The sequence below is a fragment of the Melospiza georgiana genome, chromosome 1, assembly GCF_028018845.1.
Source record: "Melospiza georgiana isolate bMelGeo1 chromosome 1, bMelGeo1.pri, whole genome shotgun sequence".
Lineage (NCBI taxonomy): Eukaryota > Metazoa > Chordata > Aves > Passeriformes > Passerellidae > Melospiza > Melospiza georgiana.
This window is the reverse complement of record NC_080430.1, coordinates 42190066-42203281: the sequence shown is the minus strand read 5'-3', so window position 1 is coordinate 42203281 and position 13216 is coordinate 42190066. Positions and strand designations below refer to the sequence as shown.

At 37.2% G+C, this 13216-nt stretch overlaps 1 protein-coding gene across 1 annotated transcript in view; it reads right to left on the bottom strand.

The window, feature by feature from the left end:
• Positions 1-3395: 3395 nt before the first annotated feature.
• CMTM8 (CKLF like MARVEL transmembrane domain containing 8) overlaps positions 3396-13216 on the bottom strand; it is a 34728-nt gene continuing 24907 nt past the window's right edge. The window contains exons 2-4 of the mRNA XM_058035584.1: positions 10481-10654; positions 6496-6612; positions 3396-3951 (exon numbers count right to left, since the gene is read on the bottom strand). Of these exons, the coding sequence (XP_057891567.1) occupies positions 3868-3951; positions 6496-6612; positions 10481-10654 (375 nt within the window). The 3' untranslated portion in view covers positions 3396-3867. The remainder of the gene's footprint in view (positions 3952-6495; positions 6613-10480; positions 10655-13216) is intronic.

Sequence of the window (13216 nt, the reverse complement as noted above, 5' to 3'; positions counted from 1 at the left end):
CCCTCTGATTCTCGTTCTCATAAAAGATAAAAACATTTGCAGTAATGGGCAGCAACAGGTAAAACTATAAGGGCTGTCCAGATGCCTCAGGCCCAGTGTTTGAATTAAATCGTACAGCAATTGTAATGAAACGCAGCAAAGGAAGCTATGTATTTCTTCACGTTTAAAAATAACTTGTTCTGCTTTCTGACAAGTGAGGTATTAGCAGGCCTCTGAGCTGGGTGTATGCTACTTTTGTACTCACTGCAGTAGTGATCCCATCTTCTGCTGCTTTGTTCTGCAGTTATGATGCAGATTCTGTTCATATTTAGTATTTAATAAGTTTTTTCAGCAACTAAAATTGTCCTAAGAGGGGAGACGTGTAAGCCCAGATGACCCCCAACACACATAAGGCCCCAGCATAAGCAATTTACTTGAAGCAAAATGTGGGCAATGGTCCTCATTAGATTAAGCAGTACATAGTTCTGGACTTCTGTTAAGCCATCTTGTGGTAGCAGTAAAAGGTATTACCTTTTAAATGTGGTCCCACCACATTTTATCTCATGTCACTAGATATCAAAGCTACAACACTGGCTACTGCCACAAGAGTAAAATGCTAGCTGCAGAGAAATAAAAGAAAAATTTGTTCCACTTTTAAACAGCTGTTTGGTTTTTTTTCTCCTTACAGTTCCCATTCGGAAGCATGCATGGCTACAGGTTTCTATAAGCCCTGTGGAGGAAGATTCCAGTAACTTCTTCACTTCCTATTTAGAAATACGCAGTTCTACCTGCTGGTTCAGCTTCTTTAGTTCTCTATTTCTTTTGAAAATGTGTGTGTGTGACTGGGACCCTGCTGATCTGAGTTCAGGGCAGTGAAACAGAAATAACTTTAAATTAATACCAGTAGAATAAAAGACATATTTTCTACCCAGCAATACAGGCATCTTCTGTGAAGCACTGGGACAAAGTCAACCTAACTCTACTGCATTTGAAGTTTTTATTAGTTTTCATGCTCTTTACTTTGTCTTGTTAGGGGCATTGTGTATGAGGATGAAAAAAGGTGCTGACAACTCCTTAATAAATGAAAATTAATGGCCATAAGTTGACATCAAGTACCCTTATGTATGTGACTTAGATTTTTCAGAGACTTTGTCTGAAACAAGTTAGTTATAAGTCAAACACCTTCATTTTGCAAGTTTATTAGCAGTTTGTTTATTCTTCTAAATACCTGTATTAAGCATTTCAGTAATGACTTCACTTACTAGTTGTTCTTTTAAGGCTTCTTTCAATCTTACAAGTTATAACCTACAGCAGATACAAACCATGTTTTAATTGTTATATGATAAACCACAGCTAGCTTATCTTCTTTATCAATATTAGAATATACAAATGCATTTTAACTCATACTTTCTAAATCAATATTTAAGACTAGTGAATTGGAAGATAATCTTTTGGGTGCTTATGCCTTTCTTCAGGCCTGAAACTGGAGAAGCAAATTCCAAAAGGAATGGTCAGCTTGTGCTGACTCCTCCAATTTTAACTAGATATTCAGAGCATTTCAAAAATAAGACAGTTGGTACCTGGGCAACAGATGAAAAAGAGCATGGGAAGTAAGATAATTATCTTTGCGAAAGGACAGAGCAAGGAAGGTAAGTTATGGTTTGTGAAGAAAAGAATAAAAAAAACCAAGGCCAAGTACAAAGCAAATTTTTGCCTAGTATGTAATTTTTTTTAAATTCAGAATTAAGGGTTCAACTCACAGATTTGTCTTCAGAAGTCATTCTGCAAATCTTCCCTCGAGGATCAGCACTGAAGTCTCAGAGAGCATGTAGATATTTTTCCAGACTCACTCCTTATCTGGTTTTATCTTACATTAAAGGGCAACTCTGACATGTAACACACAGTTGCCATGACAGTTTTAAGTAAACTGGACGAATCAGAACCTCCTCTTAGCTCTATTCCTCTTACTGCCTCTGTCCACAAATGAGGTCTGGGTTATGAGTTTAGACCAAACCACTGCAGTTACTACAAAATCTTGAAATGTTTGTGCAAACATAGTCACATCCTTTGGAGTTGAAATAGATACATCAAATATCAATTAAGAAAGAATTTCTATCACTACTGAAGCTTTTTGACTGATGAGAAGTCACTGATGAAACTTTAATTTTGGCTATATTTCTAACAGTGTGAGTGATAAAGTCACACTTTATCAGTTGGCACTTGGATCATTTCAATGCCTTTGATTCTTTTTATTCCCAGCGATGGAAAAGAGCATACAGGATTTTAATGACACATTTTATCTGTGTAGATAAAATGCAGAGTTGGTAGCCATTCTTCCTTCTCACAACTGGATAAATTTAGCAAGCAGCAGACAGCCTGACCCATGTTGTGTAGGCCAAATGCAATTTGTAGACAAGTATAGGTTTTTAAATAATATCTTGGCTTCCCTTACACTGAAATCTTATGACTGACAGATAATCAAGGAAAAAAGCATGTGATCAAGAAGGGAATTAGCTGTCTGCTGATAAATCTTCTGCAAGGCACATATGTAAGTAACCACACACCATTTATTTACAAGGAGAAATAAAGAAGATTTTTTTAAGCAGTAAGGTTTCTCTGCTGCCATATATTATCAACTAAATAAGCTTTTGAAGACTAGAAGGGAATCCAAACCTTCTTAATCCAAGAATAAAAGGTTCACCAGTAGTTTTAAATGAGGAAAGCTTTAAATAACATCATAAAATAATCACAACCTTTCACTCACCATGTAATTTCTGGAAAAAAATCCTTAGGTAATTTGTATTTGAAAGTAATTTTCAAAGGTATCTGTTTTGAAAGTCATATTCTGTCATACTTCTGCTTGATTCAAAGTTATTTAAATAGGAGTACCAACTTCATTTGTTAAACTAACAAGTTGCAGATGATGCCAGTAGACAGGAAAGGAGGGAGGAAATTCCTTTCTTGTAGAACTGGTGTCTTGACAATTCTGCTGTGGATTTAATCTCTGTATCATTTAATAGGATTTAGAAGCCCAGATTTTAATAAGAGAGAGAAATGGCCTAATCTGAGGAGAAGAAAACCCAAACAACCAGAGTCTGCTGAGAAACAAGAAGTGTTTGTTACCTTCAGCCAGAGATTTGTGATGCCCTCAGCAGGCTGAGCACTGAGCACTAAGGGGGTGTTGTCTGGGCTCCTGCTTTGGAGCCTGTTGGATCTGAGAAACCTGTTAAGATAATGTGTTCCAGGAACAGCATTTCTTCAGCTTCAGACCTGAGCTTCAGACCTACAGTAACCAAAAGCAACCTCGTGATCTGAGAAGCTGTTACACTATGCACACCGACAGGATCATCAGAATTCTTGGTAGTATCTATTGTACTCTGAAAAAGAAATTTAAAAAAGCAAGCTTCTACTCTCAGTTTACAAAACATGTACAGTTGGATCATTTATTTATTTATTTTTTAAACTTTCAGGTGTTTTTTTTTTATGCACAATGTCACTTTTTCATACATAATAATGATACAATATCAATCTTAGTTTTGGTAGCCTTCAGTATCAAAAGTATAACTGTAACATTTAAAAAGTTACATTTACATAAGTGGCACATTGAGTAAGATTTTTTAAAGGTCTAGTAGTAATAACTATACAATGTCTAGAAAAATACTATGTTGATTTTAAAAGAAGCAGTATGAAATTTTATTATATAGTACAAAGTCAGGTTAAAAATGTCTCTAAAGGTGGCATTATTATAAATAATCCATTGATCTCAGTTTATATCATGTCAATTCTAGGAGAAATGTTCAAAAATACCTCACCCCTCTTCCGAGCTTTTATCAAAATTGAATAATCCTCAAGGTACTTTACACAACAGGATTCACTTTAACAAAGTATTTACTGCAAAGTTCGTGATCGCCAGGATATAAAGCTGAAATACGTATTTCCAGCATAGCAGGAGGTAACCACAAAGGCAAAGAACTGTTGAGAGAGAGGAAAAAACAGATTAGGAAATAAAGATATTTGAAAGTATTGTAATTTCTAAGGCAAAAAAAAATAGTTATGGGACTTGGGAAAAAGGAAAATAGCGAGCTGAGAAAAAATGGCACACTCTCACCTTGCGCTTGTGTGGCCATCACAGCCAGCACTGTGTAAAAGTAAGCTTACACTATGCCTAGAAATATGGGCTTGGAGCAGACAAAACATGACATATTTCAACTTTTTAAATAAATTCCTCATTATATGGACAATGTGAGCTCAAGCTAGCACTCCTGCCCTGCTGCTGTGTTTCAGATATTGCTCACAGCCCATCTGTACCCCAGCACGGCTCACAATGCATCTGTTTGCTTACAGAGAAAGCTTGGATTTAAATGCAGGCCCAGACATGTTCTCAAACAGCACTGCTGATTAGCTTACCAATTTCAGAGGTCCTCTACTGATGGATAAAGGTATTCCTCAGTGACAGCAACCATGCTGTCATATTACTACATTGTCAGAAATTGATACCATTATAAGCCTTCTATAGCAGGCTAGGTTTATTTCACTTGTACTGATTAAGTCCAATTCAGCACTAGTGCTTAAGTTCCTGTTAATCACTGCATGTTGTTCAAAACAGACAATATTCAACATGGTCTTAAAGAAAATACCAGAATGTTTTATGCTAGTAACTGAATCAAGTAAAGCTGTCACTGCAAATAAGATTAACACCACTTTTCTAAGAGCTGAGCAATTATAGGACAAGAAGGAACCAAACACAAGTTATAGGCAGGAAATTTCAATTAGATATTAGGGAAAAAAAAAACCCAGCACACAGTGTGAGTAATCAAACACAGGCATTGTGGAATGGCCATATTTGGAAATACTCAAATTCAAGTGGACAAGGCCCTGGTAAGCTGATATGAGTTAGCCCAGCTGTAGGAGTGGAGAGAGTTGGGCCAGATGGCTTCCAAGAAGTCCCTTCCAGCCTAAAAATATTTTATGATTCTACAGTTGTTCCTGGCTTATATGCCATCATTGGCATGGGTAGGCACTGCTGAGCACAGTAGGCACTGTGATGCTCACATGCTGAGCATCCAGGCAGAAATCTAAGCCTTTTAACAGGGGGCTCTTGGTGAGCATTGTCTAATGCTAATTTAATCTCTAACTCCAAAAAACTGTAGATAGTGATGTAAAATCTTATTACAATAAAATACTGGAGCATTCTTCTTTTCCCAATGATTTTGTTTCTTATTAAATAAAAGCTCCATCTAAAATCTTTCTAACAGAATGACTACTGGGGATAGATGATTTGCTAAATCCTCTATCCCTGAAACCCTTAATGGATTTTGAAAGCAAGAATCCACATTTAATAGTTTATTTAGACACTGTGTTAGATAAACATTATTAGGAAGTATTAGAAGAGAATCCAAACCTCCCATGAGACACTGAGCAGTCATGCATTTTGCATAAAACCTGAATCAGCATGGAAGCTTTATCTAGCAGCAAGCAAGTTCCTGTCAGCTGCAGTGGCTGAGTAACAGATCTGTAGTTACAAACTGCCAAGAGAAGACCCTGAACACCACTGAAATGACAGGGATTTAATGATCAAATTCCCAGGACAAAAACAGAGCAGGTGCTCATAGTTCCTGTGTTCATGGCCATACAAAAAAAGCTTCAGACAGGATTTGTGAATAGTCAGTAGGACAACTGCAGAAGCATGAACACTCACTAATTTGGAATTCCTGTATACAATTGAATTTGACTCCTGTTGCCACAACATGAAATAAATTCTTCTACAACTCCCTTCACTTTGCTAGGGAATGTGTTTACCTATCTCAAAAAGTTAGGCTGATTTCTATTCCTTTTTTGTTTTAAGTTATTTTTTGTCCACTTTGACTGTTTTGGATTTCTAAATCTAAGCACTAAGATAGTAATGTCAGACTAATTAGTGATTTAATCATGTTACATGATTTTTCACATGTTGCCCTTGCAACTCAAAGGAAAGATTATTAAAAGTTGAAGCTGTAACAGGAAGATCAGTGTGGAAACAGCAATACCATTCCAGGGCTTTCTCCAAGGTGCTGTGTGGACAGTGTGAACAATAGCTCAGGCCACAGGAAGCTGAATGCATCTTGTGCATAAGTATGCAAAGTTAGCTGAGTTAGTTTAAACTGCTTTTGAAGTTGTCCAGGTGCATTGGGGTGACTCAATGCTCACACAAACTTTTTTTGTCTGTTCTGATGTGCAGGCTCTGACCTCAGCCAGAGAGCTGGTTATAAATGGGGGCAAGGGAGGAGGAAATCAGTGTGATCTTAAAAACATTACTGCCTTTTCTGATGTGACCATCATCTCCTGGTGAAATTTCTAGTCACCTCTAAAAACTATGAACTAAATTGCAGCTACTTATAGGTTTTGCATGTGACCCCTATTACTCTGCAGCTTTTCAAAATGCAGAACACCTGCAACTTCAACCCATACTTCCAACGAGTTTTCATTTGCTATAACTTTACTGGATGTAGAATTGATTTAAACAAAAATTGAACTCACTGAAGAAGCTGCCCAGCTGTTGTAATTGTGATTGTCCAGATCTTTGGTAACTGAAGATGCATCTACAATGGCAGCAATGAGATACAAAACAAAGGCACTTCCATTAAAACACAAACCCTGTTGAAAAGACAAACATACATCATTAATATGAACAGGCATTCATTTTCCAGCATTACAAAACTTTCTTCTGAAATACAGTGAACACATGCAGTGTACACCAGAAATGTCATTCTTAACTAACATTTTTAACTTTTTGCCCTCTTCAATGTTTCTATCTGTAAGATTAAGATTTAACTGCTTTGAAAATCCATAAACGTTGAACGATATTTTGGACAAACTGTTCTGTCCATCACACTAAATCCAGAAAAGTCCTTAAGTCGGTGTGCCGTGATTTTCCAGAAGTGAAAGTAAGGACTCAGTTTGGTTACCACAATCGAAGAGTTAGGCAGTAAGAATATGACTCTACATGATAAAAAACAAACAAAGAAACAAGACCAAACTGCACTTCGATTACACTTCTAACCTACACAAAGATAGGAACCAACAACTCCTGGCATATGGAGAGTATTTATAAAGCTTCCAAAACTTTGTCTTCTACACTACTGAAGGACATAAAGAGAGTGACTTTTTTTCTCAGCTGTATTCTTCCATCTCTCAGTACCTTTCACTTCTGCCTGTTTTTAAGTGGAGAAAGAAGCAGGTAAATCCAAGTAGGAGAAGAGTCTGACTGGACTACATGGGTCATCATGTAGTCATGGCAGATAATGCATTTTCTCTTTCAAGAGGCAAAGTTAATGTCTCAGGGTACTTATATTTATTACTAAGAAAGAAGCAAAGCAGATAACAATGATCTCACATAACCCTACAGAGAGCAAACAAAAAGTTTGTTTGGTATTTGCATGTGAGAGAGAACAGGAAAGGAAGAGAGAACAGATGTCTAAGAAGATGAAAAATGTATGTATGAAACTTTGTCCTTTGCTTTTTTACTACTTGGCCATGGAAGTTTCTTCTTGAAAAAAGAAAAGTTAAATCCTTTTAAACTCTACTCTGCTACTTGTCTAAGGCATACAAATTTGGTGCCATGTTTAAGTGGAATGCCTCTGATATGCTTTGCATCTAGTTATAATTGCAGGAATGGGTAACTCAATATAGACCTGGTTTCCTCATGTACATAATCAGCTCCTTTCAGCTTCTGACCCCAGTTTCTCACTCCAGACTGTCACACAAATATAACCCCTAACTCTGTTGCTCTAGTTGCCTAAATATTGCCAAGCTGGTGCAACTCCAACTTACTAATCCCCACTGTGTGACCCAGTGGATGCTAGGAATTTATGCCAATTACCCACAATTTAATTCACTTTTAACCAGCTTTGGCAAAATATAAAAAAAGCTGCAGCTCAAGAAGAGAAGTTAAGAAGGAACAGTGGAAAATATCCACCATCCTTCTATCCTTCCATCCATCCCTTCCCAGGGAACTGGGCTGGGCAGTGCCTCAGCACTCAGATGGAGTCCAGGGACTGGCACTTGAGATTTGATTCACACACTTACAAATGAGTGGGGGTTCATCTCACCTATATCAGCTTGTCTAATAAAAGGTACTATATCTATCCACAGATCTCTCCCCTTGTTTTATCTGGGCAGTACAGCAATAAAATATCAAATTGTCAATTTTAGGATGAGATGCCAACAATTGGCAGGTTCTGGTGAACTTCTGTAAAGCACTGATTTAGAAACCCCAAACTTGATTACCTAGAATATTTGTTGTTATTTTCAGATTTCCCATTCCAAAAAGACTCAATTACCCTGGAAAGCTACAAATCCCTGCAATATCTTGTCATGTAGAAAAAAGAGAAAAGCACATAATTTCTGCAAAGTGCTGCTCTGGGAAATAACACTGTTGGGGAAGATGGAATGCAGTGCAAGCTGATTGGGCCTTTGCTGCCAATATATTACTCAAACCAAATGGTTCATGCTAAATTACCATCTGCTTCTTAAATTCAAATTCACCAGATTTTAAAAGCTTCCATTGATTGTTTTAGCAAAAAACTTGCACGATGAAGGAGAGTCAGTTTTGAAGCACATCTTTTGGGTTAATTTGCAGTAAAAGTAACTGCATCTGAAGCAATTTGGTAATGTGCTTAACCTGCAAAAAGTGAATTTATGACAGAGATGTCCAGATGTAATTTTGGATACTGTGTACAATAGGAGCAGTTTGAGCTAACTGTCACCTAAGGAAGCACAGCAATAACTGGCAGATACTGAAATTCAGGATTCTTCAGAGAATAGGGTAAAGGTGGGTGTGAACTCCCTCAAAAAGGTGTGTGTCATGCTCTTTCTAACAAAGACTTTAAAAGCACCTCTCTGAAAAGAGACTCAACGTTGCTCTTGGCCATACAGGAGCAGCAAAGGACCAGTTCAAGGGCTGTTCCCAAAAGCTCTTTTAATACCTTAGGGCAAAACAAGCTGGAACACAAGCATCTTTTATTTGTTTTGTATTTATTTTCTCTTTAAATGACCCTTTTATATAAAAGGAGACTACCTTTTGGACTTACATTTGTTTGGAACTCAGAGCAAGAAATATACTCGATATGAAATAGAAACAAATCAAATATTCCAGTTTGTCTGCCACATAGATCAGGGGCAACTCATTTATGTGCAGTTGCCTCATAATAGCATTCAACAGATGAAAGAAGGGTAATGACCAAAGCTTTATTCAAATGGATATAAAGATGCTTTCCCTTTGAATGTACTTTACTTACATGTAATGCAATGGAAAAAAAAAAAAAAAAACACACCTTTAAATATACCCAGATACATTACTGCTGTAATTGAAATAATCCAACATTTCTATAGCAGTGTTACAGCCTTAATGGTAATTGCTGGTTATGAAACTCGAAAATAGAGAAGCTATCTGAACATAATCCTGGTTGTTCTTATTAGTAATTGCTATAGCTGGCTATTTATTGCTGCAGCAAATGGGAACACTAAAAGAGGAGAGTATTCTAGTATTCAATTTTAGTCACATGCACAATATAGCTGATAACAGGCTGTTAGCAACACAGAAGTCAAATACATTTCATCATAGAAATAACAGAATCCTAGTCAATGATATTTAGCTGTTTAAAAAAAAATAAAAAATAACAGTATCTCACTGTATCCAACAAATGTAAAGATGAAATTTATAGTGATTCTTAGATGGGTCACAAATAGCCAGTTGGCTGAAATGACAATGACTTTTAGGATCTACTGTCCCAAAGACCAGGCTGTTATGCAAATGAGGTAAAAATATACTGTTGAGAGTTAGAGCTGGCCAGGTTTGCTCAAACCATAAAAACTGGATCTGCATTTTAAGTGCCTGTGAATTTTTTCTGTAATTACAGTTGCTGTTTATCTGATTTGCTTTAACTCTTGAGCTCAAAGCAAAGGATTACATGGTACATCCTTTACATGGTACATATTTTACATATAAATAATTTTCAGCACCATTTTCACAGTAGACTACATATGGATTGTCAGAGTGTTGCTACCTCTGAACTATCCTTGCTTTAACTTCAGCAGAGGAAGACTCATGTTTTAAGAGCCCAAGTCCTGCTTCTAATGCATAGTGTTGATTCCAGTAGGGATTTCTGCTGTTTAAGCCATATGGCCAAGTCTGTTACCTCAGAGGCAGCAACAGACTCATTCTTCATGGGACATAACCACTACAGAGAGAAAAAGAGGTCACTGTGCATAAGTATCAGTCACACACACATTAAAAATCAAGTCACTACATCAATGGCTGAACAAAATGGTGAAACATCACAGAAAAAGTGCTTTGAATGTGTCTGGGTAGTTTGAAAGTTAAACACTGCAGCCACACAGTAATCAGGGAAAAATCTGCAAAGAGTACAAGTAGAGTTGGTAAAATATACATGTAGAATGCACCAATATTTTATTCTCTTCAAAACCCAGCAAAGCTGGAACAACAAAGAGTGGGTATATTTACCACCATGGTCCATGGCACCTGGGGGATCCTGGTGTAGGTCATTGTCATGTAGATGATCAGAAAGAAGACGGTGAGAACCCAGTAAAACACAGCTACAAACATCACCCAGCCAAAGGCTGGATAGAGAAAGTATTCTGTTCCAGCAATCAGGGTCCACACCAGCAGCCCCAGCACCTGCAAAAGTTATGGGGAAGAAAGAAAACTGTCACAGTTCTAGACCTCAGACTGCTGTTCACATGAACCATTTGATGACCTGAATGGGGATGCTGCACTGGCAAAATACTGATCTAACAAAAAAGAACATATAAAACTGGTATTGCTGTAGCAGGGTGTCACAAAGGGAAAGGCATCTTATCTGTTGATTTAGCCCAACCTTTAACTACTTTGGAGCCATACTTGCAGTGGTTTTACAGCTAGCTCCCAAAAGGATTGATTATTGTAACTTTCTTGCTGATGCATGAAGGCAAATGCTGCTGTTTTCCTGCCAGCAATGTCACTTTAGAAACAACAGCCTGTGAAAGACCACTGGGATCTTCAGGTTCTACCTGCCACAGTCACAGGTCACTTACTAGTTGGAGTGGAGCTCAGAATGGCCCACAGCTGCTCTGTGGATTGGCAGGCACCACAGACACAGAACAACTCCTAGACCCTGCTGTAAAAGGCTGTAGTAAAGTATCAACACCACTACAACATTCAACTGTAACTGGAGAAGAGCAAGTCAGATTGGGAATGTCATTATATTCCACAGCTCTTAAAACATCTCCCAGGTGACTTGACCCTAAGTAGTAGACAAGGACTCACACTCAAGCAAAGTTCTCAAGCAAACCAGTGGGAGAAAAACCTCCCTCCTGATGTGGCAGTCTGTTCAGATCTAAGACACAAAGAAATACACAAACCAGAGGTTTTAACATACTCTCTCCAGTTTTCTCCAATGCTAGGTGATCTCCAATGCATTAAAAGGAATGAGGAGCAAGCAAAATGTAAGTCATATGACACAGGAAAAAAAAGTGTGTTTTTCAAGTTGCCCAGCAATAAGAAAAATCTTTACCATAAAATGAAAGTGGCATTTTATACCTTAAAAACAAACAAACAAACAAACAAAAAAGCAAAGCTCATTCCACACACTTTATTAGACTCAAATGTGGGAACTAAAATTCCTGTATTTGCAACAAGGTTTAACTCTTTCTGCTCTATCTGCACTATGGTGAAATTATCTAGCAGTGAGAAATGGAAGGATTACAAAATTAAAGCAAATAGCAGCGCATTTAACACACAAGAGCCACAGCTGGACAGCCTAAAGTACCTTCTACCCCAATATTCTATCTCCAGCAGCAGTTAGTACCAGACACCTGAGGAAATACATTAAAGAACAGATCATCAACAGCAATATTTCCTTGGACTACCTTCTTCAGCCCTCAGGACTGTGCAGTGAAGGGACTTCCTGAGCTGGTGGTGACATCTTTGTCATCAACACACCCTGACAGCAGATGATGGTTTTGCTACAGCTTCATTTGCACAAGAGCCAATCCTATTCCCATGCAAGCTGCTGGCCATGGTCACATTTACATTTACATTTGCAGAACTGAACATACATATAATGTTTTGAGATTTATCATTCATGTTTACAATACAAAACTATACTGTTATAGAAAAGCTTCTTGTCATTGGTCCTCCTACCACCTTGTATCTGTTTGTCTTCAATTCATCCTCCAAACTGCCACACAAACTTAATTCAGCCCTCTACCATGTATTGACAGTAGATTAGATATATGTTATTTGTACATTCATCTACGTGTACATCATGCATACATAAAAGCCCTGTACTAATGTCTGTTTTATGGTTTGTTTGGAGTTTGCTTTTCTCTCTTAAGAGAGAAGGCATACAATGGTCTGTTTAAGAGCATTTTCCTCCCAACGTTTTTACCAATACACCGATTTCTCTCCAACAGGAAGCTCTAGAACTGGAATAAAAAAATCCTGCTTTTCGCAGCATTCCAGGGGAGGGCAGCATTGCCAAGCAAGAACAGCTCAAACAGGGTTAAGTGGAGCCTTTAAAACACACTATTTACAATGCAAAGTTACCGGTTCAGCAATGCTTCCCATAGTTCATTTTAATTCTACTTCCAACAACGTTTTACTAATAGTAGCAATTCAGTTAATAGCACCTCAAATTGCAAGAACTACCCACAATCAGATAAAAAGCAACTCAAATTTAGTGTAACAAGCGTTTTAAGGCTAAACCATTTTGATAGACTGTTTAGCTAAAAAAAATTACCATTTTCATAGGATACAAAGTTGTTTTTCATTACACCCATACACTTGAATCCAAATTTAAATTCATCATCCAGAAATTATACAGATAAACAATTGATCTCGTGCTTGATAAATAATTATTAAAGGCAGATTTATCCTAGGTCTGAGTATCTTATAAAATACCAAGAACAGAACCTATTTTGAATGTGAGGAAAAAAAAATTTAAAATTTAATCATTAAATACTCTTATAAGTGTTGGTGTTTAGAACACTTTTAAATATAGAAGTAGATTTCTCATGAAATGCACAGGACTATGAAAAATTTGTACTAAATGCAGTAAGATTGATAAGGATACCTCAGTTTATATAATGGATTATTATTTGAAAGAGCAAAATCTTCACAAGTGGCAAATTATTAAAATTAAAAAGGAAAATTCTGAGGTTGCACAAGACCACTAATCTTATGTAACCACACACTAGAGCT